General features: G+C 35.5%; 2 protein-coding genes across 2 annotated transcripts; both read left to right on the forward strand.

Annotated features, from left to right (window-relative positions):
• The first annotated feature begins 13,338 nt into the window (after window positions 1–13,338).
• LOC127255275 (gibberellin-regulated protein 4-like) lies at window positions 13,339–15,387 on the forward strand. The gene is made up of 3 exons (XM_051280747.1): window positions 13,339–13,481; window positions 14,768–14,804; window positions 14,923–15,387. The coding sequence occupies exons 1-3, from the start codon at window positions 13,416–13,418 to the stop codon at window positions 15,102–15,104; spliced, it is 285 nt and encodes a 94-aa protein (XP_051136704.1). The 5' UTR covers window positions 13,339–13,415; the 3' UTR covers window positions 15,105–15,387.
• Window positions 15,388–16,490: 1,103 nt separating this feature from the next.
• LOC127255155 (uncharacterized) lies at window positions 16,491–26,442 on the forward strand. Its single transcript, XM_051280549.1, has 3 exons — window positions 16,491–16,705; window positions 17,548–17,635; window positions 26,212–26,442. Exons 1-3 carry the CDS (start codon window positions 16,491–16,493, stop codon window positions 26,299–26,301), a joined length of 393 nt encoding a protein of 130 aa, XP_051136506.1. The 3' UTR covers window positions 26,302–26,442.
• Window positions 26,443–27,275: the final 833 nt, after the last annotated feature.

Raw genomic sequence — 27,275 nt, forward strand, 5'->3', positions numbered from 1 at the left:
TGGAATAAAACACTGACTCTTCAACTTGCTCTGATATATCGAATGGGTTGTCATTCGCTTCCATCTTGAGAACCTGATTTCCTTCCCAGAACATCAATTGTTGGTGCAGGGTTGATGGCACACATTGGGAGGCATGAATCCAGTCTCTCCCCAGCAAGAGAGAGTATGTAGTATCTGCGTCCACAATAAAGAAAACAGTGGAAATCTTCTTTGGTCCGACTTCAATGGTGGCAACCATCATCCCTTCAGGCTTAGTCGGCTGCCCTGTAAAACTTGTCATTTCGAATTCCACAGGAGACAGATCATGAATTCCTTTCCCTAGCTTCTTGAGAGTCTTCAATGGCATAACATTAAAGACTGCTCCATTATCCACGAAAACCTTTGTGATTGGTTTCCCACAAATGTGAGCATTAACATACAGAGGTTTCAAATGGGAGATCGCACCCTCTGGAATAGGAGGAAACACTATCGAAGGTTTTTCTGACTGAGGCTCAGAATCTGAAGTCTTTGCCCACTCTGTTTCCTCTAATTCATCATCTGCCAAGAATGCCCATAACGGTTCGTCCATAGTATCATCTGCCAGACTCGCCCATATCGGTTCATCTCTCATCTGATTAACCTCTGTCATCCGACAAGGGATGCGTGGCCCCAGACGAGATTTAACAGATCTTGAACTTTCCTCTGTAGTTAGAACTTCTTCCTTCGTCTTGTTCTGAGGTTGAAGCGTCAAAGATTCTATACGGAAATCTTCAAGAGATGGATTGATGTTGATCCGTTCACAATGTTGGCATCTAAAACCTTTAATTATTTCATCTGCCATTCCTTTACCTTTCCCCTGTCCCGACGAACTTCTTTTGGTATGGTCGGAAGCGCCTGATTCGTCATTCGGTTGCTTTCCTGACCAGCCCCGACTGGACCGACCAATTGGAGACTGAATGGCTGCTCCCTGCTCGTTGGTCGGTTGTTCTGTGGAGACTCTAACGGACCGATCTCCTGCCAAGTGGTCGGCTGCTTTTTGTTCGTCGGTTAGTTGTTTTGCTGAAGGAACTCGTTTCCCATACTTTGCAGCATACCTGCGTTTGGCATTGCGAATCTGTGTACGATTCATACCTGGGAAACGAGGATCTATATCAACTGGCAAAGGCTTTTTATTTCGAGCCCAATTGTTCCCGACTGACCCTGTTTTTCTGGTCGGGTGGTCACGCACTAACGCCCTTTCTTTCACCTCCACATTAAAAGAACCGTTTGGATGGTCCCATTTTTCAGCGACTGGTTTCTCACAAACTTTGAGTCGTTCTTCAGGTCGGCTGCTTTTTGGCTGATTTCCTTTCTTTGTTCCGGGGCTTGCCTGAGTTCGTTCCCCTGTTTGTCCATCATTGGCCGAACTTTTCCTTGTTTCCGAACTTGGTTGGACGTCAACCATTGCAGTTGTTACTTTCGGAAATGGTTGCTGATCTACACCTAGAGTGATGTATTTGAGCCGACCCGTCCTGATGGCCTTTTGAATTTCCTTCCTGAAATGAGTACACTGACTTGTATTATGTGTGAAAGAATTATGCCACTTACAATATGGTCTCCCTTTGATTTCTTCTTTAGTGGCAAGTCTTTGCCCCTTTGGAATACGGATCTGCCCATCAGTCAGCAAGATATCAAAAATTTCATCAGCTTTTGAACTATCGAACGTCGGTTGCTCTTTTCCTTCAGATCCTAGTACTGGCTTCAACTTAGGGTATACATAAGGTTTTCCAGAAAGGATTTCGGCTGCCATCTCTTCTGACTGATTAAAATCAAAGTCACATGTTTCCGTTCCCATACTCGCCATATGTTGGCCTCTATTACGCCTGTTATGCTTGATCTTCCTCTCTGAACAAAGACTCTAGACGTCCTGCTTTGGATGCAAGACTTGCCAAATCCTCAACATCCAGGGCAGTGAGTGCCTTTCTTAAACGAGTATGCATATTCCGGACCACTAAATTGGTCATCTCTTTCTCACTGATTACCGTAGGACATCGTCCCTTCATCAATCGCACCCTTTCTATAAACTGTGAAGCAGTTTCTTCTGGATACTGTCTCAATTCAAGTAAATCAGTTAAAGAAACAACTGGTAAAGGATTGAAGAATCTAGCGTGAAATGCCATCTCCAGTCCTTCCCATGTCTGAATTTGTCCAGGAGGCAGACTTACAAACCACGAAAACGTTGTTCTAGTAAGAGATAAACCAAACAGCTGTAACTTATAAAAAGGGTTATTGCCAACTTCTCCTAATTGTGCTGTGAACCGACCAACATGTTCTATGGTGGAAGATCCGTCCTCCCCTGAGAATGCATGAAAATCGGGTGGTCGAAAATTCCTTGGGAGAGGGTGTTCATTAATGATCCTTTCTGGGAAAGGTTTCTGATATGCAGGGCGGTTAACCATCTGAGGAGTTAATCCATACTGATCCCTTAATATATGTGCAAGCTCATCAGGATCTACATGAAAGTGTTGATGATCAGGAACATGGAACGGATCCTGCACAGGAATATGAATAGGATCATGTATATATCCTTCAGGCCTGTCCTCCCTTGTATTGTTCGTCTGCGGATTGGTAACCCTTGGTCCCAGTGGAACAGTGTTGGGAAAAGTCAGAGGAGATTTTCCCCTATCCATTCGGTTGGGATTAGTGGCACTTGGGAATGTACTATCCACGAATGATGGCCCTGCGAAATTTGCCTGTAGTCTGGACGGTGATATTCCTGGTGGAGTTTGAGTGGGTTGAAGACTAACCCTAGACAGTGCTTGATCTATCATGGTCTGCATCATGCTCTGTTGCTCACGCAACATGTTCGTTTGTTGCTCACGCAACATTTGTTGAACATAAGACCACCAATCTGTTGGTGGTTGTGGGATTTCCCCGGCATTTGGCACATTAGGTGGTGGAACGGATTCTCCCACCGGTGCCGACGATGATTGAGGTTGTGAACCTGCCATATGGACCCTTCCGATGATACGGCCGGATCTTAGACGTATGTAATTATCGCCGGAATTGGAATGAGCAATTTTGTCTTGCTCCCACTGTGGTCGCCAATTTGTTGATGTAATTTTTCAACAAAAATAAAGTAAAATTCAAAGATATAGAAAATATCCTTAAACTTGATTAATTAGTGCCTGAGATTAGGAATCTCTAAACACTGTAACGTACAGAAAATAAACTGGAAAATAAAATACTGAAATTTAAAGTGGTGATCCCCAAATCTGACTTTGCTTTGTTGAAGTTGATTGAAGATGCCTTGCCAAATGATTATCCAAGCCTTTAAATATTCTCTGGGAAACCGTACCGAAAACCGTCACCCGAACGGTTACAACGTCTCCTTCCCAACCGTCTTCCAACCCTTCTCATGCTGACACGCGTCCCCAGCAGACCAAAATTATCCCTATATTTCACTCTTTGAGCCGACCACAAACCTTCCGCTCTTTTGGCCCGACTGCCAATCTACAATAGTATGGGTCCGACTGCCAATCCTCCCGACTTGAGATCTTTCCGTCTTGAGGACATCTCCCGACCTAAAAACCTTCCGACTTGAGGTCTTTCCGCCTTGAGGACTTCCCGACCTGAAAACCTTCCGACTTGAGGTCTTTCCGTCTTGAGGACCTCCCGACCTGAAAACCTTCCGACTTGAGGTCTTTCCGCCTTGAGGACTTCCCGACCTGAAAACCTTCCGACTTGAGGTCTTTCCGTCTTGAGGACACCTCCCGACCTAAAAACCTTCCGACTTGAGGTCTTTCCGCCTTGAGGACTTCCCGACCTGAAAACCTTCCGACTTGAGGTCTTTCCGTCTTGAGGACCTACCGACCTGAGGTCCTTCCGTCCTGATGACTTTCCGTCTTGAGGACCTCCCGACCTGAAGACCTTCCGACCTGAGGTCCTTCCGTCTTGAGGACCTACCGACCTGAGGTCCTTCCGTCCTGATGACTTTCCGTCTTGAGGACCTCCCGACCTGAAGACCTTCCGACCTGAGATCCTTCCGTCTTGAGGACCTACCGACCTGAAGACCTTCCGACCTGAGGACTTTCCTTAGTAATAAACCTATTTTCCTTGATTTCCTCATGGTGCCCTTCAGTCAGTTCAATCAACTCTATTGCCAGGCCCACTATTCTTTTTACCTTGGGCTTTTAACCTAATTCTAAATTTCGTACGTAACAATAATGTCTTGGTAAACTATTTTTTTTAGTCTCATATGACCTTCTTTTATCATTTATAGGACATTTAAATGGACTATGTCTTGTAAGTAGAATTTTTTCGCTAAAATGGTCCTCCGACGTGACATTTAATGGCAATGAGATGTCACTCGCGTCAGCGCCACGTCAGCAACGGCTGGCCAGCGTGGCGAGTCCGACACCGGAGGACAATTTTAGTGAAAAAATTGTACTTACGAGACTATTTTCAAACATTGTCAACTTAAAGTCCTAAAATGATAAAGGGGGTCAAATGCGAAACTAAAAAAATAGTTTACCATTTTTTTAATAAAAAAGTAAATAAGAATATTTTTCGATAACAATTCAAAAAAAAAAAATAAACACAAATTGAAACGACAAAAAGAGTATTAAATTTGCAATTATTTTTTTTAATTTATTAATTATATTTATAATTTTTAAATTATCAAGTATAATTAAAAAAAATATATGGTATTTTAAAAATTGGTAACTTATATTTTAAAATTAACTTTTAATTAATTATACTTTACAATTTATTTTAAAATTGATAAATTATATTTAATAGTTTTAAATTGTCTATATAATTTAAAGTTATAGTTTTTTTTTTTTTAATTTGATCTAAAGTAAAATTTAAATATATATATAAAATTATTATTATTAAATACAAAAATAGTAATTTTAATTCAAAAATACTTTTATTTATTTATTTCAAAAGCTACTCGAATGTGGTTCTTAAAAAGAAATTTCTACTTTCAAAAAGTATTTTTGGTTTTGGATAAAAATCAATATAAATAATTATAGATAAGTACTCGATCAAATTTTATTAATTAGAATAAAGTCACAAAATCTGAAAAAACTTATGAAAAAAAAAAGGGCAAAAAGAAAAATAAGTCTAAGACTAAAACTAGAAATTGCTATAATTTCAAGAACCAAAATTATTTAATAAATACGTCCTAAGAAAAACTTTGGAAGGTAACAATGTTAGCAAGTGAATGTGTCTATAAACGATAAGGTTGTGGATGATGTGTTCACGGTGGGAGGTAGTTGTGCTACTATTGATTTTGTGTGCAAATAAGTGACCATTTAATTACTGTACTCACTCCGTTTGCTTTTAAGGTCATATTTATGTTTTGCATCATTGTACTTAACATTAAAAATATCATTATATGTGTATAGTTTTGTGTACAAATGTCATTATATTAGTATTATAAGACATTAATAGAAGTATTTTTACATTTTTTTCTTAATTTGTACTACGTTTTGATATAATAATTAATATTAAAAGATCAACACGCAAAAAGTAAATGAGACCCTTAGAGCCGAACAGAGGTAATATAATAAATAAAAAATAAGTATTTAATTTGATATTTTTAAGAAGAAAAAAAATTGGAATAGTAAACACACCCTAATAGTTTTTAGTTATGTGTTAACTTTGAAAAATTGAAGTGTTGAATTTACAACTCGGTGTTGTTTACTTGATTGCATATATATAATTTCTTTGTGTTTATATGTGATTTTGTGCAATGATTATATGTTAAATTGTATGTTTAAAGACGATAATGTTAATATATATGTTTAAAGACAATGATGTTAATATATTCCTTACTCTTGATTAACTTTTCCAATATAACCATGATGGTTGACCGTAAGTAAGGGAAAGATTGTTGAATTTTATTTTATTTTTTTATATTCTTGTTGGTTGAAATCAAACCTGACCCAACATGATGCATGTGTTGGGACTGGGTGAACTCAACACTAGTATGATATTGTCCGTTTTATGCCGAACCTCCACGAATTTGTTTCTGGACTTCTTTTAAAAGACCTCATACTAGTGGAGTTTATGTGGGATTTAAGTGTTAGAGTGGAGTTTATGTGAGACTTATAAGGTGTTAGATTTTCTTCACATATTTCAATGTGGAATTTGGGTTTGTACCCAACAATCTTCTCATCAAACCAATGACCAACCTATGCGTCTTCCATACCCACCTTGCACCGCCTATCACAAAGGAATCCACTATCTGACCTACCACAGCTATCGGGACTGACCGTCCAACCGAAGAATGCCAGGAGACTTTCGATGCAAGGCACCTCTGCAAATTACGAGAGTTTCCCAAAACCATAACCACTGTCCAATGTCATCCAATCCACTTAAGCATCGATCCAAACTTTAATACCATTGTTGGGAGTGGGTCAACTTAAAACTAATATGATATTGTCCACTTTGGGTCAAGCCCACACAGATTTATTTTTGGACTTTCTCCAAAAGGCCTCATACTAGTGGAGTTGGTGTAGAACTTATAAAGTGTTAGATTTTCTTCAAATCTCTCAATATAGGACTTAGGTTTGTACCCCAACAATCCTCTTCTCAAACCAAGGACCATATAACCTATGTGCCTTTCCTACCTACCTTGTACCACCTATTACAAAAGGACCCGTTGTTTGACCACAACTGTCGGGACTGACCGTGCAACTGACAAATGCCATGAGACTTTCGACACAAGGCACCTCTGCAGATCACGAGGGCTTCCCACAACTACAACCAATGTCCGATGCATTTAGTCCACTTCAACAACGAACCAGGTTTTGATACCACTAATGGAACTGGGCCAACTCAACACTAGTATGATATTGTCGGCTTTGGGATGTGATGCCACGGATTTATTTTTGAACTTCCTCCAAAAAGCCTCATCCTAGTGGAGTTGATGTATGACTTATAAAGTGTTAGATTTTCTTCAAATTTTCCAATGTGGGCTCGCATAGATTTATTTTTGGACTTCCTCTAAAAGTTCTTATACTAGTGGAGTTAATGTGAGACTTATAATATGTTAGATTTCTTCAAATCTTCCAATATGGGACTTAGTTTTGTATACCAACATGATGCAAAGGTCCCACATTGGAATATTTAAAGCAAAAACTACACCTTATAAGTCTCAAATAAACTTTATTAGTATGAGACTTTTTGGAGAAACTCCCAAAATAAATCTGTGCAGGCTCAGCCAAAGAGAACAATATCATACTAGCGTTGAGTTGTCTCAGTCTTAACATTATGTTCACTTCTTATCCACCCTTTCTATAGTGCGATTCTAATTCGAATTTTGGTGGTGTCTTCATTATCGCATTTTATCTCTTTCAGGGTTGTCTATCGGTAAGTCTTTTCTTATATTCTTAAGTTTATCCAATTCATTTCCTTGCTACATATATGGATGGGTATTGTGGGTTTTCCTGTGAGAGTGACAATATAGTAGTGTATGTTGCTTGTTTGTGTTCTCTTTTTTGTGATGCATTGTTCTTACTAGATTATTGTCGGATTTGTTACAATCTCCTCCCTCCACTAAACTTTGTATTTATTTTTTTACTTAGTAGGATTATTTGTGGATTTTCGTAGCTTGGTATCGAAAACCAATCGATTTCTCTCTTTGTGAGGATGTTGCCTCATTTGGATGACTTTTTTTTTTTTTTTTTTTTTTTTTTTTTTTTTTTTGGAGTGAGTTACAATCTGATACCACCCATTCCTAAGGTTTATAACTTTTCAAGCAATAATTTTCTATTTTTCCCTTTAATTATATTGAAATTCGCTAAATTTTCATGCTGAGAATTTGTGATTGCAGAATAATCTGTCATTTCTATTGGATTAAATTTCCCAACTGTATCAATTTCACAATCAAAATATGATGGATAGTTTTGATGAAATTTTATGCATTTTTTTTCCAATTATTTACTTCATCATCAATGATGGAATTTGGGGAAAAATTAAGAAATTGTATTATTTCAAAATAAGGAAATATATGTGTATATATACTAGTGGATTCGAGACTAAACTAAGATAGATAATATCAAATAATATCAAAATGATATCTAAATTTAATAAGAGAATATCTAAATCTAACACCCCCCCCTTAAACTTAAGATGGGGCAGTAAAGACCAACTTGAGTTTTCTCTAAGAGCAATTGGAAACGGCCAGGGAGAAAAGACTTGGTGAAGATATCTGTTGTTTGATCTGCAGAGGATACCAGAACGAAATGGACTCCTCCATTGACAACATATTGTCGAATGAAGTGACAATCAAACTCAATATGCTTGGTGCGCTCATGGAAGATATCATTATGGGTCATCTTTATAGCACTCTGATTATCACAGTGAAGAGCCGTAGAAGATAGCTGCAGGGGCACCAAGGTTAGTGAGTAGTCGACGATGCCACAAAAGTTCTGATGTAGAGTCAGCAAGAGTACGATACTTTGAGTCAGCTATCAATTGAGAAACCAAAGTATACTTCTTGCTGAGCCAAGAGATAAGAGAATCACCCAAGAAAAAGTAGAAACCAGTGGTCGAACAACGATCGGTAGGGTTCTCAGCCCAATCAACATCAGTAACCACTGAGTATCAAAGAGAAGTGAGATGACAAATGTAAACCATGCAGAAGAGTACCTTTCACATAGTGAAGAATATGTAAGATGGCAAAGTGGTGAGAGGTCCTCGAAGCAGCCATGAACTGACTCATAATATGCACTGCATGAGCAATATCAGGTCTAATAACAGTCAAATAGATCAAATTTCCAACAATCTGACGATATAAGGTAGGATCATCAAGGAGAGAACTATTATGAGTTGTAAGTCGAACGTCATAGGCAAGTGGTGTAGAGGTTACCTGACAATCTGTGAGACCAGCTCGAGAAATAAGATCGGAGGCATACTTAACCTGAAACAAAAAGAAACCATTGGGAGAATCAGAGACCTCAAGTCTAAAAAAGTAACAAAGGGGACCCAATTTCTTCATCTCTAATTACTGTCTAGGATATGCCTGTAGATCAGAAATATCAAACGTATCATCTCCCGTGATGATCATATCATCAACATAAAGTAAGAGGATAACTATCCCTGATGAAGAGCGACGAAGAAAGAATCCGGAATTGTAGGTGTACGTGGTAAAACTAAACTTCAAGAGTGCAGAGCTAAATGTGGTATACTAGACCAGAGGGTCCTGCTTCAACCCATATAAAGCACGGCGTAAGCGAAAAATCTTTCCAGAAGACGGGAAACATGGAGGAGGAGTCATATAAACTTCTTCAGACAAAGTGCCATGTAAGAATGCATTCTTGACATCTAAATGAAGAAAGGACCACTGACGAACAACAACAACAGCAAGAAGGCAACGAACAGTAGTGGGACGAACAATAGGGGCAAAAGTCTCATCATAGTCAACTCCACATTCGTGATAATAACCCTTAACCATCAAACATGCCTTGTAGTGCTCAACGAAACCATCAGAATTAGTTTTGATTTTGAAAATCCACTTGCACCCAATAGGTGTCTTTCCATAAAGCAAATCCACTAAATCCCAAGTGTGGGTCTTTGTCAGAGCCTGCAATTTCTCAGTCATAGCCTGCAATTTCTCAGTCATAACTTGCTGCCACAATGGATTAGCACTTACCTCACGAAATGATTTAGGCTCATGATGAGATAATATGGCAGAGTAACAATGATAATCACGCAAATGAGTAGGACGGTGACTTACTCGATGTGATTGACGAGGTATGACAGGTCCAGGGACCACAGACGGATCAGCATCTGGAGACAAGGTCGGAGGTGGATCAGGAGCCTCAACTAGAGGTGGAATAAAAGCCTCAATTGGAGGTGGATCAGAGTTCCCAACTGAAACAAAATCTGAAGGCATAGATGGAGTCATAGGGTCAGGATTAAGAAACAAGGGAGGACATGCCGACAGAAAAAAAGGTGAACCAGAAATAGATGAGACATAAAATTTAGACACGGTGGAAAACATGGTACTCTCCCAAAAGGTAACATCACGAGATATATACAACCGTTTAGAGATCGGATCCCAAAGCCAATAACCTTTATGCTCTACCCCATAACGAAGAAGACAACATAAATGCACATGAGGTTCCAATTTGGAACATTCATGCGGAGGGATAAGGACAAAATTGACACCATCGAACGGACGAATGGTACTATAATCGGGTGGCTGACCATATAGACACTCAAAAAGGGGTATTATTATGGAGGAAAGGTGATGAAATACGATTTATTGTATAGACAGCAGTGATGACAGTTTTCCTCTAAAACCTATCAGAACAAGGGGTAGACAAAAGGGACGCACAAACAGTATCTAGAATGTTTGCGCGCAGCTTCACCATTTTTTTGGGAGGTGTATAGATAGGAATGCTGAATCAATGTACTTTGAGTAGAGAGAAAACTTAACAAGGTAGAATCTTTATATTCAAGGCAATTATCAGTAATGAGGGTTTGTATGGGACAAGAAAATTGAGTTATAATCATTTGGGCAAATTGGATGTATGTCTGAGGTAATTCTAAGCGGTGTTTCAAAAAATATATCCATGTATAACGGGAGTAATCATCTATGAAAATGACATAATAATGAAACCCACTCATAAAGGGAATAGGGAAAGGACCGACATTTTTTTAAAAAAAGATAAGTCTAGTTGTTTTTTCAAATGACAGTGTAAGCAATCAAATTACTCGAAACGAGTAGAACCCAAATGACCCTTAGTAACGAAAGACTTAATATTAGAGGAAGATGCATGACCAATACGAATATGCTATTGAAGACATGGGGAATGTAGGGTAGTAAGAGGGGTATAAGTAGTAGTAGCAGAGAAATTACTATGAGGAACTTTCAAAGATTGTACCACAAATAGCTGACCCACTTTTCGACATGTCCCAAGAATTTGACCCGTACGTGGATCCTGAACCTGCACGCCAAAAGAAAAAAAAAGTAACAGTAAATCCTTGTTCAACTAGTTGGCCAACTCATACAAGATTTAAAGTCAAACTGAGGAATCCAATAAGTATTAGGAAGGGATATAAGTGGTAGAGATACAGATCCTGAATGAGTGATATCCATGCGACTTCCATTAGCAGTATGTATAAGCAATGAAGAAGACACATGATACGCATCGGTCAAGAGTCCAAGTGTAGGTGTCATATGATGGCATCAACCGTAATCAAAATACCACGAATTGCCCATAACAGAAAAGGGATTGGAAGTAAGAACTTGATGGAAGAAAGTCATGACATTCTGGACTGACGAAACCATATCAATAATTTACGCAAAATAAAATTAACTCCGACGACAAAACTAACCACACCACGACGTAGGGAACCAAAATAGGAAGCGGTGGCCGGAAAACGATGGCCGAAGGTGGCCGGACGCGCCCACACACGCGGCTCGAAGCGAGGTGGCGGAAAAGGCTTTTCCGCCGCGATTCACGTTGGCAGTGCGTGAGGGCTCCATGCGCGGCGGTTGGCAGCGATTTTTGGAGGGAAGGTCGGCGGCGACGAGGTGGTCTCAACGATGGCGATGGTGTTGACTGGAGTACGGCGGATGGCGGATGGCAGCGGCAGCTAGGATTTTTTTATTTTGAAAAATAAGGCTCTGATGCCCTATTAGAATTTAGGAGAAAATTAAAAAATTATATTATTTCAAAATAAGAATATACAAGAGTATATATACTTAGTATATTGGAGTCTAAACTAACATAGATAATGTCAAATAATATAAAAAAAATATTTAAATTTAATAAGAGGATATTTAATTCTAACAATCAAAATTACTTTCTTTTTTGGATTGTAATTGAAAAAAGTATTTTCCTTCTTTCTTTCGGTAAAACAAATTATACTCTCTCCGTGCCGCAAGAAGGTTGCCATGATCTTTTTGCATGTTGAACTTTGAATATTAATTATTATATCAATACGCCGTAGAAATCTAGAGAAAAAAGCAAAAATATGTTTATTAGTCTTTTATAATACAAATACAATGATATTTTTCGAGTAAATTATTCAAATATAAGAATATTTTTAATGTTAAGTACAATGACGCAAAAATCAAATGACAACCTTTTTGCGGGACGGAGGGAGTATTATTTATTTATTTACTATAAAAAAATATGAAAAGTAAAAAAAAATATAAATACACCTACACCTACATTAATATATGTCCAAAGAGATGACAATAAATTTAACCGACAAGACGAAGTACTATTTAATTTACTTTCCTAGTTCCAAAACAATAGAAACATTTGATATTGACATTAGAATTAAGGAATACTATATTATATTATATTAATACCAAAATGTCCTCGTTTATGTAATTATTATGAAAAAGTAGAGATAGTTCTGTAAAAAAGTACGAAGTTTGTTACCAAAAATGAAAATGAGACTATTGTTTTGAAACTAACGAAAATGACAAAAATGAGACTATTATTTTAAAACGGAGAAAGTATTATTTTATCATAAAATATCAATTATTATATTTATTTTTATACATTAGATCACATAAAATAGCAATTTATTCTTAAAATATTGAAAGCTAATTAAAATAAAAGGGACAGACCACATATATCATAACAATTAATATATTGAACTAACTCAAGATCTTCTCGATAGATCATCTGCAATGGCAAATTTTATAGTCCACTGTGTTTTCTATTATTTATTTATTATTACTTATTTTTTCTTGGGAAGAGGTATTCAAGACGAGCATCTTGCGGTTGCTTGGCTATAACTGTTTCATGTCAGGACTTTCATTTTTATTCGATTTTGTTTCGCATCGCCATCGATGGATGGATCTTGGCCATTCGGTTATTTTATTACATCATCATATTCTTGTTTGCAACGAAATTGTCGACACAAAATTTATTGCACGAAGACAAGTGCGAGAAATGTGGCCTCGAAAATGGATGAAAGGAATCATAATCAGTCATAGAAAATATTGTTTAATCGAAGAAGAGGACTGTTAAGTCTTCCGTATATAATACATAGGCGGTGTTACAGTGCCGAACATAAAATTTAACACTGTGCTGAATAGCACAGCGTGAGCCACCAAATACGTTAATATAATACAAATACTGTACATGACTTAACAACACAAGATATAGTCTCACACAACGTATACAATACTTGATTTTAGCACATAATATAGTCTCACACAACACATACAATATTTGATTTTAGCACGTGATGTACTCTCATGCAGCACACGCTGTAATCATGAACAAACAACACATGCCTTTATTACACACAACATGTGCTATTTTTGTATTTTATATTTGCTGATTTGGAAAATCAACACGGTGCTGATTTTCACATATAGTCCGACACTATTATATATATGCATATATGTGTTCATAGGGCAGTAAAGCTTGTCTCGCATAATTGAAGCTCTCTCACTTTAGTAGCGTTGGACAATGGCTAAGCTCATAACTCTTATGCTGCTCCTTACTTTGATTTCCATCTCCATCTTCACCACCACGGTACGCGTATAGGGTCGTTTATGTAATTTTTGCTTCGATATGCGCAAGTATATATGTGTGCATCGATCGAGCTGGTTGTTAGTTCAATATGTGATGCTATTCTTTTAGGCACTGGCTGGCGACTACCGTCCGGATGCCGTGAGTCTTATCATATGAATTTTAATCTTTTATTTGGAAGTTTTGTGTTGATTATAGCTTGATCGATATGTCTCAACGAGGCTACATTGAAAAAATATTGGGATCTTCTCTTACTTATAAGAGTAAAAGCGTGCCAATTGATTTTAAATTGGAGTTCTCTTTCTCCATTTTTTACATTATCTCTTCCGGAGAGATAATCCTCATTGCTCTTATACTTTCTATTCCTATGAGTTGTTTTGAGGTTTGGATTTTGAGTTGGAATTTGAATAGTAAAAATTTTGAATTTGAATAGTTATATGATGTGATATAAATAGGTGTTGATGTGATGTTTTGAATGTAAAATTGATTTTTAGTATAATATAAAAAATTAAAAATAGGTGTTTAATTTGATGTTTTTGGGGGAAAAAAATTGAATAAATAGTGTAAATCCAATCCAATCCCCCAAACAAACACACCCTAATTAGTTAGTTGTGTTAAATATTTTAGAAAAAAAAAATTAGTAATTCACCGTTTTAATGAGGTGTAGATAAAATGTATTACTCTCTTCGTCCGATTCTAAGGACCTCATTTACTTTTTGCGTCATTGTACTTAACATTAAAAATGTCCTTATATTTGTATAATTTTTTGTACAAATGTCATTCTATTAGTATTACAAAACACTAATGAAAGTATTTTTACAATTTTTTCTTAATTTGTACTATATTTTGACATAATAATTAATATTCAAAGATCAACGTGTAAGAAGTAAATTTGGCCCTTAGAGCCGGACGGATGTAGTATATATTAACGTACCTAAATTAATATATTAAAAAAGAAAAAATATATAAATTTTAAATATATACAAATATATTTATTGATTGAAAAAAATAGATATATAAAATTATAAGTATCCTATTTAAGGTGGGAAAAAAAAGATTAAAAAGTGTTTTAAGATTATTTTGAAATGCGTAGCTAAATTTTCCTTTTTTTTTCTTTATCCTAATCGTTAATATATATGATTAAAATAACGTAATATTCAATGGAGCGTTTGGGAATGAAATAAGAATAATGGCTACTGAAAGACTCTTACAACATTTCCAAAACGCATACATATTTGCTCCTAATTCCAAAACTATTGCGAAGTCTAACGGTAAATATTTTGTTTCAGGCAAAAAAATACGGCCCCGGTAGCTTGAAGAGATTCGGTAAATCCAAAAACCAAAATCGAAACATTCATATACACATACATACATGCATTCATATATATATATATATATATACATAAACTGATCGATATCATTGTCTTGTTGGTTTCCCGGCCAGAATGCCCGTCGGAATGTTCTAGAAGGTGCAAGAAAACGCGGTACAAGAAGCCGTGCCTAATTTTCTGCAACAAGTGCTGCAACAAATGCTTGTGTGTTCCTCCTGGCTTCTATGGCAACAAGATAGGCTGCCCTTGCTACGATAACTGGAAAACCAAGAGAGGAGGGCCAAAATGCCCCTGAAAAATAAATAAATAAATAAATTATTTATATATATCTTCACTTAGTTAATTGTCATTTTGTATCGTCTTCGATTAAATTAAAATTGTCATTGTTTGATGATGATGATGATCCTCCTACAAGATTAATTGGGACTTTTATTATGTGCCCTAATGAGACTTGCAATGGCCATGTTCATGGTCTTTGCTTATTCTATAGATTAATATGTATACATTGAAAGGTATGTAATGTTGGGACTGGTGATGGATAATATTTTGTTAAGAGTATTGTGAGCCTTTAAATTTGTTGTCGCGTTTTATTAAATTTTGGATTTAAATTTAAATTTGACTTTGAAATCGAAATTCTGATTCAATATTTTTTAATAAAAATTAATTTGTTAATGTAGTATTTTAAATAAAATAGATGTTAATTTAATGGTTTAAGTGGTATGTGAATCAATGCACTACAAGAGTTACTAAAGGTGTGTTTGTTCGAGGGATTGGATTTTTTTTTTTCACTATTCATCCAATTTTTTCACCCCAAAAACATCAAATCAAACACCTAATTTTTATTTTTATATTATACTAAAAATTAATTTTACATTCAAAACATCACATCAACACCTATTTATATCACATTATACAATTATTCAAATTCAAAATTTTTACTGTTCAAATTCCAACTCAAAATCCAAACATCCAAACAAACACACCCAACAAACTTTATTTTTTATCTTCTATTTTCTTTATATATATATATATATATCATACTCTCTTTGTTACCTTCGCATACACGCACCCAAAAAAAAAAAAAAAGAAAAAAAATTAGTCTTAAATTAATTCGAGAAATCTTGAAATAATTATGTATATATATATATAGTTGAGATATATCACTATAAGATATTTGTGTTTTACTCATGAAAATTATTTACGAAATTAACTTGGAGTAATATCGATGAAATTATGGAAGAAATTGAATTTCGCCTGGATTATTCAAGAAATAAATTTTGTGAGTAATTACGGATGGAACCGACTCCGTCCAGATTACTTACGGATGAAATTTAATTCCTACTTACATAATGACTCGCAAAAACAGTGACGATGTTTTGAACGGCAGAAGTATTCTCACTATAAAAAAATTATAAGTTATTGCAAAAATTTTTGCTAATAAATATTATCATAGTAAAAAATTATTAACTGCAAACTATAATTTGTAACTAAAATTAATTTATTTCTTATTATAATTTTGTAACTTATTGTAATTTAATAGTAACAAATTAGAAAGATTTTATAGTTAAAAACTTAAATTAAAGATTTTAATATATTCTTTTATTAATCATCACCAATCGCTAAAAATTCAAATTAGATTAATATGACAAACTCAATTAAAATAAAATCATAAATTATGACAATGGACAAGAAGGTACAGAAGCTAGTGAACAAGGCGGCATCTATCCCTCTCCTCAAGGTCTCAGCTTGCGAGTGGTGGTCGGAGGCTTTGCACGAAGTTTCGCGCCACGGCAAGGATGTCCGCTTCAATGGCACCATCAAATCCACCACTATGTTCCCTCAGATCATCCTCGCCACACCTCCTTCAATTCTAATCTATGGGATCATGTTGCTCAGGTATGGATTTGGAGTCCTCCAACTGTTCGATGAAATGCTCCTTAGAACATTGATTTGCAAAAATTAGGGCTTTTAACTCGAGGTTTATCAGTTATGCACGATTTGGTAGGCAATTAGGGAAGAGGCGAGGGCAGTGTTCAATGCAGGGTAGGCAATTGGGATGACATTTTGCGCACCGAACATAAACATATTACTTTATCTCTCTCTCGAGGTTCTAGAGAGAGTAAACAGTCAAGTATTTATCTCTCTCTTTCTTTTCTTTTACTTGCTTCTCTTCTCTTAAATTATGGATTGTTCTGGATGTCGATTATCATTTCTTCATTGATGTACTTGTCATATCTTTACTATCCGCATTGCATTGTACTTCATGCAACTGCTCTATTTGTTAATACTATTTCATTTTTCTATTCATAAAAAAAAGATTATTTATTGTAATTGATTATTCTCTTTTATTTAGTGCCTTGTTAATATTCTTCATATCTCAGCCTTTTTGTATAATTCTAATTGAAGGTATGCTATTGTTTTTGCGGAATTTGTTTATGGGATGACACATATGGTGGGGATTGACTTCGGTCACAAATTACTTGCACATATTGCAAATTTTTTTGATGTATTGGTTTTCATGAACGAATTTTACATTATTTATATGCATTGCAACAACTATTTTTTTCTTTTTTTAAATGAATGTTGCAAGTCAATGCACTAAGTGTTGAGGAAATTATAATTGTTAATGCCATTGCTTAATTATCATTCTTGAATACTAATATTCTTCATTCTTACGAAGCTGTCTCGTAAAAATGTCATTAGAATGGTTAATGAAGCGTATTGTTCAATGTTGGCAGAGAATGCACACCTTCCCTTTCTTCTCAAAGATTGTTACAAGACATAATGGATCCACAAATATCATTTCCATTTGTTATCAGGGCTCGTGTGAGTTAAGTAGTTGCTCCTTTTATGCAATTCTCACTGTTTGTGACCTTATGTTTTCATTTAATGTGTATGTATATGTAAATAGAGTTTGTTACTATCCATTGTGGTCATAAGGAATCTTTTCAGACCATCTTTACTTATATTAGGAGTTATTCATTTTGCTACATTGTTGATGAAGGTTAGTGAAAGTAATAGGTAAATGCTACTAGTACATGCATCCACTGGATCACTTTACTAAGCTTCCTATGCTGATATTTTGAGGGCATGAATGGCCAAGAAGGTAGGTAGGACTATTTGTAACTATATTGGCTAAAAGTCCATACAATGCTAGCTAGTGGGATATGAATTTTAATTTTCTATTTTGTGAATTTTATTCATTTGTACTTGCAAGTAGTTATTTTCTTACTAAAATATTTAGACATCAGGCCTACAGTTACTTTAGTTACACTAAAAGCAGAATAACTCTTTAGATAGCAAGTCAAAGACATGTTAGCTCTTGAAAAGGTTGTATTTTCAATTAAATCTTTACATTTCCAGAACAACTCCATCGGTTTGAATTTTCTTCTTCTTGTCTTCATCAGTCAGTTATTTAGTCTGCAACAAGCCTCTTCGAATTGTGACTTGGGTACTTTGTACATAACTAAGGGTTTCGATTTTCGCCCAATTTGTTATTTTAAATTATTTTATTTACATGAGAATGCTTAGATTAGAAATGTTCTTTATTTATAGATGGGTATGATTTTTCTATTTTGGAAGAGTTAGGATTATGTGGAAAATATTGAAATGGGTAACTCATTCATTGGATTTCTGGTTCACTGATAATGTGAACTTTCATTTGTACAGATTTTTTATGAGTGTGGTAACCATGTAGAGAAGGTTGGGAGCACATATTTAAAGGTGCTTGCAGTTAGCTTAAGTGTTGTTATAGATACTTCTTGAGAATTTTTTGTTAATGATTTGTTATGAAGTTGTGTTTGATACTTTGATTCCATCAAAACCCATGATTTTGGAGGTGAGGACAAATAGTTTTGTTATAGATGCATGACAGGTGTTTAGACCAGACCTTATCAAACTGCTTTCATGTTTTATAACAGCCAAAGGTTGAACTGTAAATCGCTGCAGCAGTTTCAGTGTGCTTATTAATGCTATGCTTAGCCATTTCACCAATGTTTCTAAAGCTTTGTGTGCAAAAAAATTTTCTACATGTTGAAAGGCTGGAATTTATAAAAACATTTGTATAAGGCATTTTCATATTAAACTTGTTTGAGATAGGCATGTCTTGCTGTGTTTGACTAAACCAATACTAATTATATGGTTCCTAATTTCATTCTTTACTTTGTTCTGTCAGCATTTTCAATCACTTTGTGGCTTATTATGAGCTTTTATTATAAAATGCATTACTCTCGCTAGTAGGAATGAGTTTCACTTCTTTGGTTAAAGATGACTTCTGCCTCCATCTGACTTCAATATATGTTATACTATGTATTTATAACTGTTGTAGTTCTATAGTTGTATGATTTCACAGTGATCTTCAAGCCCTTGTACCTATGATAAGTCTCATTAAACACCAATATATTTTCAGTTTGTTGCATCTCATTTTTCCTTGGAAGGCTATTATGTAGGTTCATTAAACTGTTTTGGTTTTGCATTATTATTATTGTTGTTGTTGTTGTTGTTTATGTGTTTCCTGATTTAGAGTGTTTGTTTGACAATCCCTTATGTCTTACAGCATAAAAATTATAAAGTAGTCATTGGGACTTCCGTTTGCGGATATATGATTAATGACTGTATTTTCCTGACAGTTCGGGATTCCCGTTTACGAATATATGATTAATGACTTCATTTTCCTAACAGTTCGAGCTTTTAGATGAGACGGTCATTAAGCATCCAACATGGTATCAGAGTCTGGCTAGGTCTCGAGTTCCACCATACTCATTTGTGCGCATATGTATGTGCAAGCTTCGCATACCTCCACTTGTACTTGAGGGGGCGTGTTGAGACTCCCGTTTGCGGATATATGATTAATGATTGTGTTGCTAGGTCTCGAGTCGTCCCACTTTAAGGGTCTCATTTACTTTTTACATGCTGATTTTTTAATATTAATTATTATATGAAAACGTAGTACAAAATAAAAAAAAATGACAAAAACATTTCTATTAGTGTCTTATAATATTATTATAATGACATTTGTGTAAAAATTTATACAAATATAAAGATATTTTTAATATTAAGTACAATGACGCAAAATGCAAATGAGACTCTTAAGTTTGACGGAGAGAGTATTAATTGTCAAGTAAAACAATATATGATATGTTAATTGAATGTTTATCTATCCTACCAAAGAGGAAAATCATGTAAGGTAAAGTTTGGGAAAATGTTGTATTGTTATAGAAGTAATTCGCTGAAAGCAATAAGAAAAGTGGCTGACGATTTTAGGGAAAACAAGGAAGAGAAATTTTCTATTCTAAATTGATTGCGGAACACTCTTCTGTACAGGCTTGATATCTATATAAGTGTATGTATATATGCAACAGATCAAAAAAACTAACAGCCTATAGCAATATGAAAATGGGCTAAACTAAACTAATTAAATAGCCCAATGTTAGGTAACAGCAAATGGCCCAACTAGTTTATTACCCCCCGTCGCGCCAAGTGTATCATTGCAAAGCTTGGAGCGAAGCAGGTCGAAAGTCGCACGAGGAAGCGATTTCGTGAGAATATCAGCTAACTAATTACCACTGTTCGTGAAGACGGGAATAAGAAATTTGTTTTCATAATAATGGAGGATGAAATGGCAGACGATGTCAATATGTTTGGTCCGGTCGTGAAACACGGAGTTCTCTGTGATATGAATAACAACCTGGTTGTTGCAGTGAAGTGGTACCGGGGTAAGGAACTCAAGGCGCAATGCATGAAAGATGTAAGATAACCACACAAGCTCACTCGTACACGAGCTCATACTACGGTATTCCGATTCCGCGGTAAAGAGACTGACAGTAGTTTGTTTCTTGGCTTTCCATGAAACCAAATTGTTCCTAACAAAAATACAATTGCCAGAGATAGACTTTCGGCTGTCCAAGTAGGCACCTCACTCAGCATCTTCAAAGGCCGTGACATTCAATGCAAGATCGGCACAATAGTGTAACCCGAAATTAACGGAGCCCTTGAGGTATCGAAGAACATGCAAAGTAGCTTTCCAATAACAAGAAGTGGGGTGTGACATGAATTGACTTAACTGTTGTGTCGTGAAAGTAAGATCAGGACGAGAAAAGTTGAGATATAACAAACAACCAATGAGACGTCTGTATGAGGCAGGATCATCCAAAGGTTCACCATCAGAAGCTGACAACTTGATCCCATGTGGTAAAGGAGTGGCAACAGCCGAAGCAGAGTGCATATCCATGTCCTCAAGGATGTCAACGATATACCGTTGCTGAGATAATATCAAACCAGAGGAAGACTGTTTAATCTCAATGCCCAAGAAAAAATTGGCGTCACCAAGATCTTTAGTGGTGAAAATATCATGGAGATAGGTCTTGACTTTATTAATCAATCCCACAGAGGAACCAATAAGAAGAATGTCATCCACATAAACTGTCAAGGCTAGAATATCCGGACCTCGGTGAAGAATAAAAAAACAGTGATCATGAGGAGACTGATTAAAGCCAAAGGCAAGAACCTTCGTTGCGAGAGTCTAGAACCAAACCCTTGGAGCCTGTTTCAGCCCATACAAGGATTTTCTCAATTTGCACACATGATTTGGGGGGGGGGGGATTGAGTACCCTGGAGGGGGCTAGAGATAGACATCCTCCTCAAGAGTTCCATGCAGAAAAGCGTTATTAACATCAATCCGATGTATAAGCCAACCTTTAGCAATGCCGATAGCCAAGAGCAGTCGAACTGTAGTGCATTTTGTTACTTGTGCAAAGCTTTCACTGAAGTCTTTCCCTTGTTCCTACAGGTAGCCTTTGGCTACTAACCGAGCTTTATATTGAGAAATTGCTCCTGATTTGTCTCTCTTAATTTTGTATATCATTTACATCCTATAGCCTTTTTTTCTTTGGGCCTTGCAACTATGTCCCATGTATGGTTTGACTCAAGAGCATCAAGTTCCTCTTGCATAGCCTGTATCCAATGGGTGTTATCCACAGCTTCAAGATAAGAGATCGGCTCATCATTGTTGTCAGTACACATGCAGACGTAGTCATTAAGCCAACCAGGTTGCTTAACCTCCCTATAGGGCCGTGTAGAAGGTGGCACAGATGATAGTGCAATTGTTGTATTGTATCAGGAGAAGAGGGAATACTAGATGTAGAAGACTGAGGTTCAGCAACCAGGGATAGAGAAGCCTGAGAAGTTAGTTGAATAGGGGATGGGGTGTCTGTAGAGGTGAACTTATCGACCGGCAAAGATTTTCTGTCCTCAGTACCAACCACATGGGAAAGGCAAAAGTTGGAGGTAGAGGCAGTACAATCTAATCCAGGGAACACTGATTCAAAAAAGACCACATTTTTAGAGATCAAGAACTGTCTGTGGAGGGAATGTAAATTTTGTAACCTTTTATTCCTTTTTCATAACCCATGAAGATAGCTTTAACTCCTCTATTACTGAATTTATTTCTTGTAGGATCTGTGTTATAAATAAAATACAGATAGCCAAAGACTCTCGGTCCATCAAGATCTGGTTTCTTGTTATATAAAATCTCATAGGGTGATCTCCAATTCAACACAGGACTGGGGAGAATATTTTGATCAAGTGAGTAGTTGTTAGAACAGCCTATCCCCAGAACTCAGTAGGTAGATTGGCTTGCACAAGCAAGGTTCTAGCAATGAAGATGAGGTGCTGATGTTTTCTCTCCACTCGACCATTCTGTTGTGGAGTACATGGGCAAGACTTGTAATGAGCAATTCCATTCTCTTGTAATAGATTCTTGAAAGCCAGAGAAGTAAGCTCGGCTTCAAAGTCTGTTCTCACGTTCTTTACTTTGGAGTTAAACTGAGTATGAATCAATTTGATGAACACAACAAATACGTTTAAGACGTGAGACTTTAGTGATAGCAAGAAAATCCATGTGCTTATGTTGTAGTCATCTACAATAGTCAAAAAATATTTGGCTCCGCAAGTAGATGGTAAGTGATAAGGGCCCCAAATATCACGATGTAATAAGGTAAAGGAAGAATCAGCTTTATTAGCACTCAAACCAAAAGGTAAATGTCTCATTTTGGTTGAATTGCAAGCATCACAAGGTAGAGAAGTAGTATGTGCAACATCCTTATTCATAAGAGTAGAGTTAAACAATAATTTCTGCATTACCAAACTGGATGGATGTCCTAATCTTTGATGACAAGGAGTATCCAGCTTGACAGCACGCACTTGATCGGTGTGACCTTCCAGATAGAACAGATGTCCTTCAAGCACTCATTTTCCAAGCACATGATGATCATGGTCCTGAATTAAACACTGGTTATTCTTGAAGATCACATATAATTATGGTAACAAGCACAAGTTGTATATGGATACCAAGCAATTGTTTTAAAGGTAGGGAGAAAATAGACATCAAGAAGAGTAATAATCTCATTCAAATTTCATTGTGCCTATCCACTCTGCTAACTGCACTGTTCCATTGGGCATGAAGACTTTAATAGGACTATCAAGTTGTATCAAACAATCAAATAACCTTCTGTCATTAGCTATATGACATGTGGCTCCACTGTCAAGAACCCAACCTCTAAGTTTATTCACCTCATTAGATGCATTGAGACAAACAGTACTTGTATGGTGAGTGCTGAAAATATTGATTTCTTCAACTGGAGTTTTGCAGGATTCAAAAGCTTTCCTAATCTCCCTTTGTATTAGATCGCTTAAGGCTTCATTGGATAATGAAGATGAGGTACTATTGAATGCAGAGTTAAATGCAACATTATATGAAGCAGCTAATTTCGTATCCTCACCTGCTTGCAATGTAACGTCTCCCTTCTTTTATTATTCAATCTTTCCTTATACCACTCAGGATAGCCGTGAATTTTGAAGCACTCAGCTTTGACATGTCCATTTCTCTTGCGGTGATCACACACCAAATTCCTTTTTAATGACTTATCCAACTTTCTTTCACTGGTTCTTGAGTTAGCAAGTAACACAATGGGTGAATGATCTTTTAACATATCATGTACCTCTTGTTGTTTCTCTACAGTTGAGAGTATACAAATATATTGTTTACATCCGACAAAGGATCCATCATCAATATTTGGTTTCTTACAGCATCAAAATTGTCATTTAAGCCCATCAAATCAATTGCATCTAGGTTGTGGAGATACAGATCAAATTCATTTCTATCAATAGGCACAGGTGGCAAATAGGACAGCTCATCTTTCAAACTCTGCATTTTATTGAAGTATGCAGCCATAGAGAGATTACCTTGATAGAGCCTACTGATTTCTCTCATCTTTTGGTTAATGAGAGGGTCGTTGTGTTGACTATAGCGAAGTTTTAGTTTCTCTTGATGAGACTGAGCGCAACTGTAATTTTTGGAGAGATCGAGTTCAACAGCCAACCAAGTACCATATCATCATTTCTTTTCCATTCTAGGGCAGCTATTGGGTTTTGAGGTCGTTTAATTTCCCCAGTCATGAATCCCTTTCTTCCTTTTGCTGAGAGAGCTCTCAAGACCACTGTGCTCCATATCAAGTAATTTGTCTCCGTGAGTTGAAGACGAACAAGACTCATGCTAGGTTGATCATGAGAAAAGATTTCCAAGGATGAATTAACTGTGTTTCCAGAAGAGAGTGACAGATCTGTAAGCATCTTGCAATTTCTCAAACAAACTACAACAAGAAAATAATAGCAGCAGAACAGACCATGAGGCTGAGAATTAATCAATCTCAGTGAAATAAAAAATCACAAATCAAATTAATCAAATGAAATAGAAGATCGGTAATCAATCAGTAATCAATCGAACTCATGCGCTCTGATACCATGACGATTTTAGGGAAAAACAAGGAAGAGAAATTTTCTATTCTAAATTGATTGCGGAACACTCTTTTGTACAGACCTGATATGTATATAAGTGTATGTATATATGCAACAGATCAAACAAACTAACAACCTATAGCAATATGAAAATAGGCTAAACTAAACTAATTAAATGGCCCAATGTTAGGTAACAAACAAATGGCCCGACTAGTTTATCAGTGACAAATCAAATTTGGTGCATTTGTTTGATTAATTTCTATTGCATTGAGAATTATTATGTAATGATTAGTTAGTTGTAAAAATTGAAGAAAATGCATTGTTTTCGGTTGGCCAGTGATGAATTTGTTTGTCAGTTTAGTTTTTAACAGCTTCATAATTTTTTCCTAAACCATTGCATAATCTCCTTTCGATTTTAAATTTTCACATTTGATGTTTGGTCATCTAATTTTAAATGTATGAATTATGTATTGTAAACATAAACTCTAGTTGTGACTATCACTTCTAATTGCTATGCATGGTTTGGTGTGTCATCAAATATTTGTTAGCTTTTCATGAAGTTTGTAATCTATGGTTGGCTTGTTTATTCTAGCGGAACAAGTTTGCTCATGTTCTACTAGAGAAATACATTACAAAATCAATTCTATTCAGTACAATATTTATTCGCTACATGGTATTATTACACTTGTATATCTTCACAAGTTCATTGAGTTTGGATGCTATCTGAATTGTTTTAGTTTTTATTTTAGGCGCTATTGTGTATATTTGTTTAATGGAAAAATGTAATGAGATCATGAAATTTGCAAGCTTTCTTTCACCAAAGAAAGGACAAGATTACACATTTAGCTAAGTAACCTATGAATCTATTTCAGTTGCCTACCTGTATATATGCCTACCAAATTTACCTACCTATAAATATAGAGTATATACATATATATATATATATGTGTATGTATGCTAACTTTCTTTGTGCTATATATTTATAAGCTCGACTATTTTTGGAGCAACCTTCTCAAAATTCAATTGCACTTTTGACCTTGTCAAGACCAAATATATATATATATATATATCATTTTATGCTATTTGAATTTAAGTTAAAAATCACGAGCTTTCAGATAATATATTAGATTTTAATTTTTGGTTTGGAAGAATGAATAGAAGATTCGATGAATTTTTGTATCTTGTATTTTGGAGCTAGCACTATTATGTTTTAAATAAGAAAAAAAAAAATTCAATAAATGCTAATGAATAATGGGGTTTAATAAAATGTGTTGGAAATTATAAAGAAAGAGGATTGTAGATTAGTTTTTTTTTTTTTTTTTGTTTTTATTTCAAAATTTTGATAATATATTTTTGTTTTACTATTGAAGATTTCAATGGTTGATTGTCATAAAATTGATGAAGAATTTTTGCTTGTCTAATAAATATTATTTCAGAGGCAAATAACTTAGACATGACAACTCCTAGACGAGCTTGGATGTATAATAGGATGCACAAGGCTATTCTAAATAGAAACATTATTAATAGGGTTACCGACTTTCTGCATTATTTGCATGAACAACTCAAATATCTATAAGATTGACAATACTATATGTTGTTCATGAAAGCAGTGTAAGAATACAAGGTTTCTAGCGGGAGATGATGACAAATACCATCATGCAGCAGCTCAAGAGGACGAACTCCCGGCAGAACTGCCGTGACCCCGATGGCAATTTTGGTGCGCCATCCGTTTGTTTATTTTCGTACTGGTATTTAAACTCTAATATTGTATGGATTCTACTATTTTGACTGTAATGTTATGTTTACTATTTTTCGTGATATCCATCGATTACGGAACTATGATTCACTCATATTTTGTTTATTGTATATTTGGTTTGGTGCGATTTACTTTATGACTTGGATTTTTGTTGTCGTAATATATGATTTAAGATAGATACGGATAAATCAAAATATAAATTTTTGGTGGTTGGAAGAATTATTCACAGAAATTCACTATAAGAAAATATAATTTTTGTAACGAGATTTTTTTGTCTTTAAATCTACTTTTTCCGTTACCAATGATATTAGAGACGGAACTAACGATGGAATTACATTAGCTACATGATCTTTAAGGACGGAATTCTGTTACAAATATACTATTTTTTTTTGTAGTGATTATTCTATTTTAAACATTATGTTGACATGTTTCGAGGGAAAATTATGTGAGTAATTTTTTGAATAAATTACTCATGCAATCTTTATGTCGCAAATAAGATAGTCAACTTCTATCTTGTTGAATTTTATTTATGGAATTATTCATATAATTTTTTATGAGTAAATTTGCTCACAGACAAATCTCGTGAGTAATTACACGAGCAAATTACTCACGGAGCGAATTCTGTGAGTAATTTAGTCATAGATTTTCCTCGTACATACTTACTAACGAGGTGTTCACTGACAGAATATTCACAGACAAAATTACGTGAGTAATCGATTTACTCATGGATTTTTTATGATTACTCACATAAACATTTTGTAAGTAATCTTACCTTTGTTTTTTAGTGTATAGATATAATTCATATATTTTTTTATTGATTATATCTCGTTACTATATAGCTATATGCATTAAATTATGTAGTAAATTACATTTATTTTTAATCTCCTACTTTTATTATTAAAAATAATTTTCATTCTG

Source organism: Andrographis paniculata, unplaced genomic scaffold, assembly GCF_009805555.1.
Source record: "Andrographis paniculata isolate CXL003 unplaced genomic scaffold, ASM980555v1 Contig53END, whole genome shotgun sequence".
Lineage (NCBI taxonomy): Eukaryota > Viridiplantae > Streptophyta > Magnoliopsida > Lamiales > Acanthaceae > Andrographis > Andrographis paniculata.

Excerpts from the sequence above, each read along its gene's own strand:
- LOC127255275 (XM_051280747.1), top strand. The coding sequence starts at position 13,416 with ATGGCTAAGCTCATAACTCTTATGCTGCTCCTTACTTTGATTTCCATC. Across the intron at positions 13,482-14,767 it reads TCTCCATCTTCACCACCACG|GCAAAAAAATACGGCCCCGG; the intron begins GTACGCGTATAG and ends ATTTTGTTTCAG. Across the intron at positions 14,805-14,922 it reads CGGTAGCTTGAAGAGATTCG|AATGCCCGTCGGAATGTTCT; the intron begins GTAAATCCAAAA and ends TTTCCCGGCCAG.
- LOC127255155 (XM_051280549.1), top strand. The coding sequence starts at position 16,491 with ATGGACAAGAAGGTACAGAAGCTAGTGAACAAGGCGGCATCTATCCCT. Across the intron at positions 16,706-17,547 it reads TATGGGATCATGTTGCTCAG|AGAATGCACACCTTCCCTTT; the intron begins GTATGGATTTGG and ends CAATGTTGGCAG. Across the intron at positions 17,636-26,211 it reads CATTTGTTATCAGGGCTCGT|TGTAAGAATACAAGGTTTCT; the intron begins GTGAGTTAAGTA and ends TCATGAAAGCAG.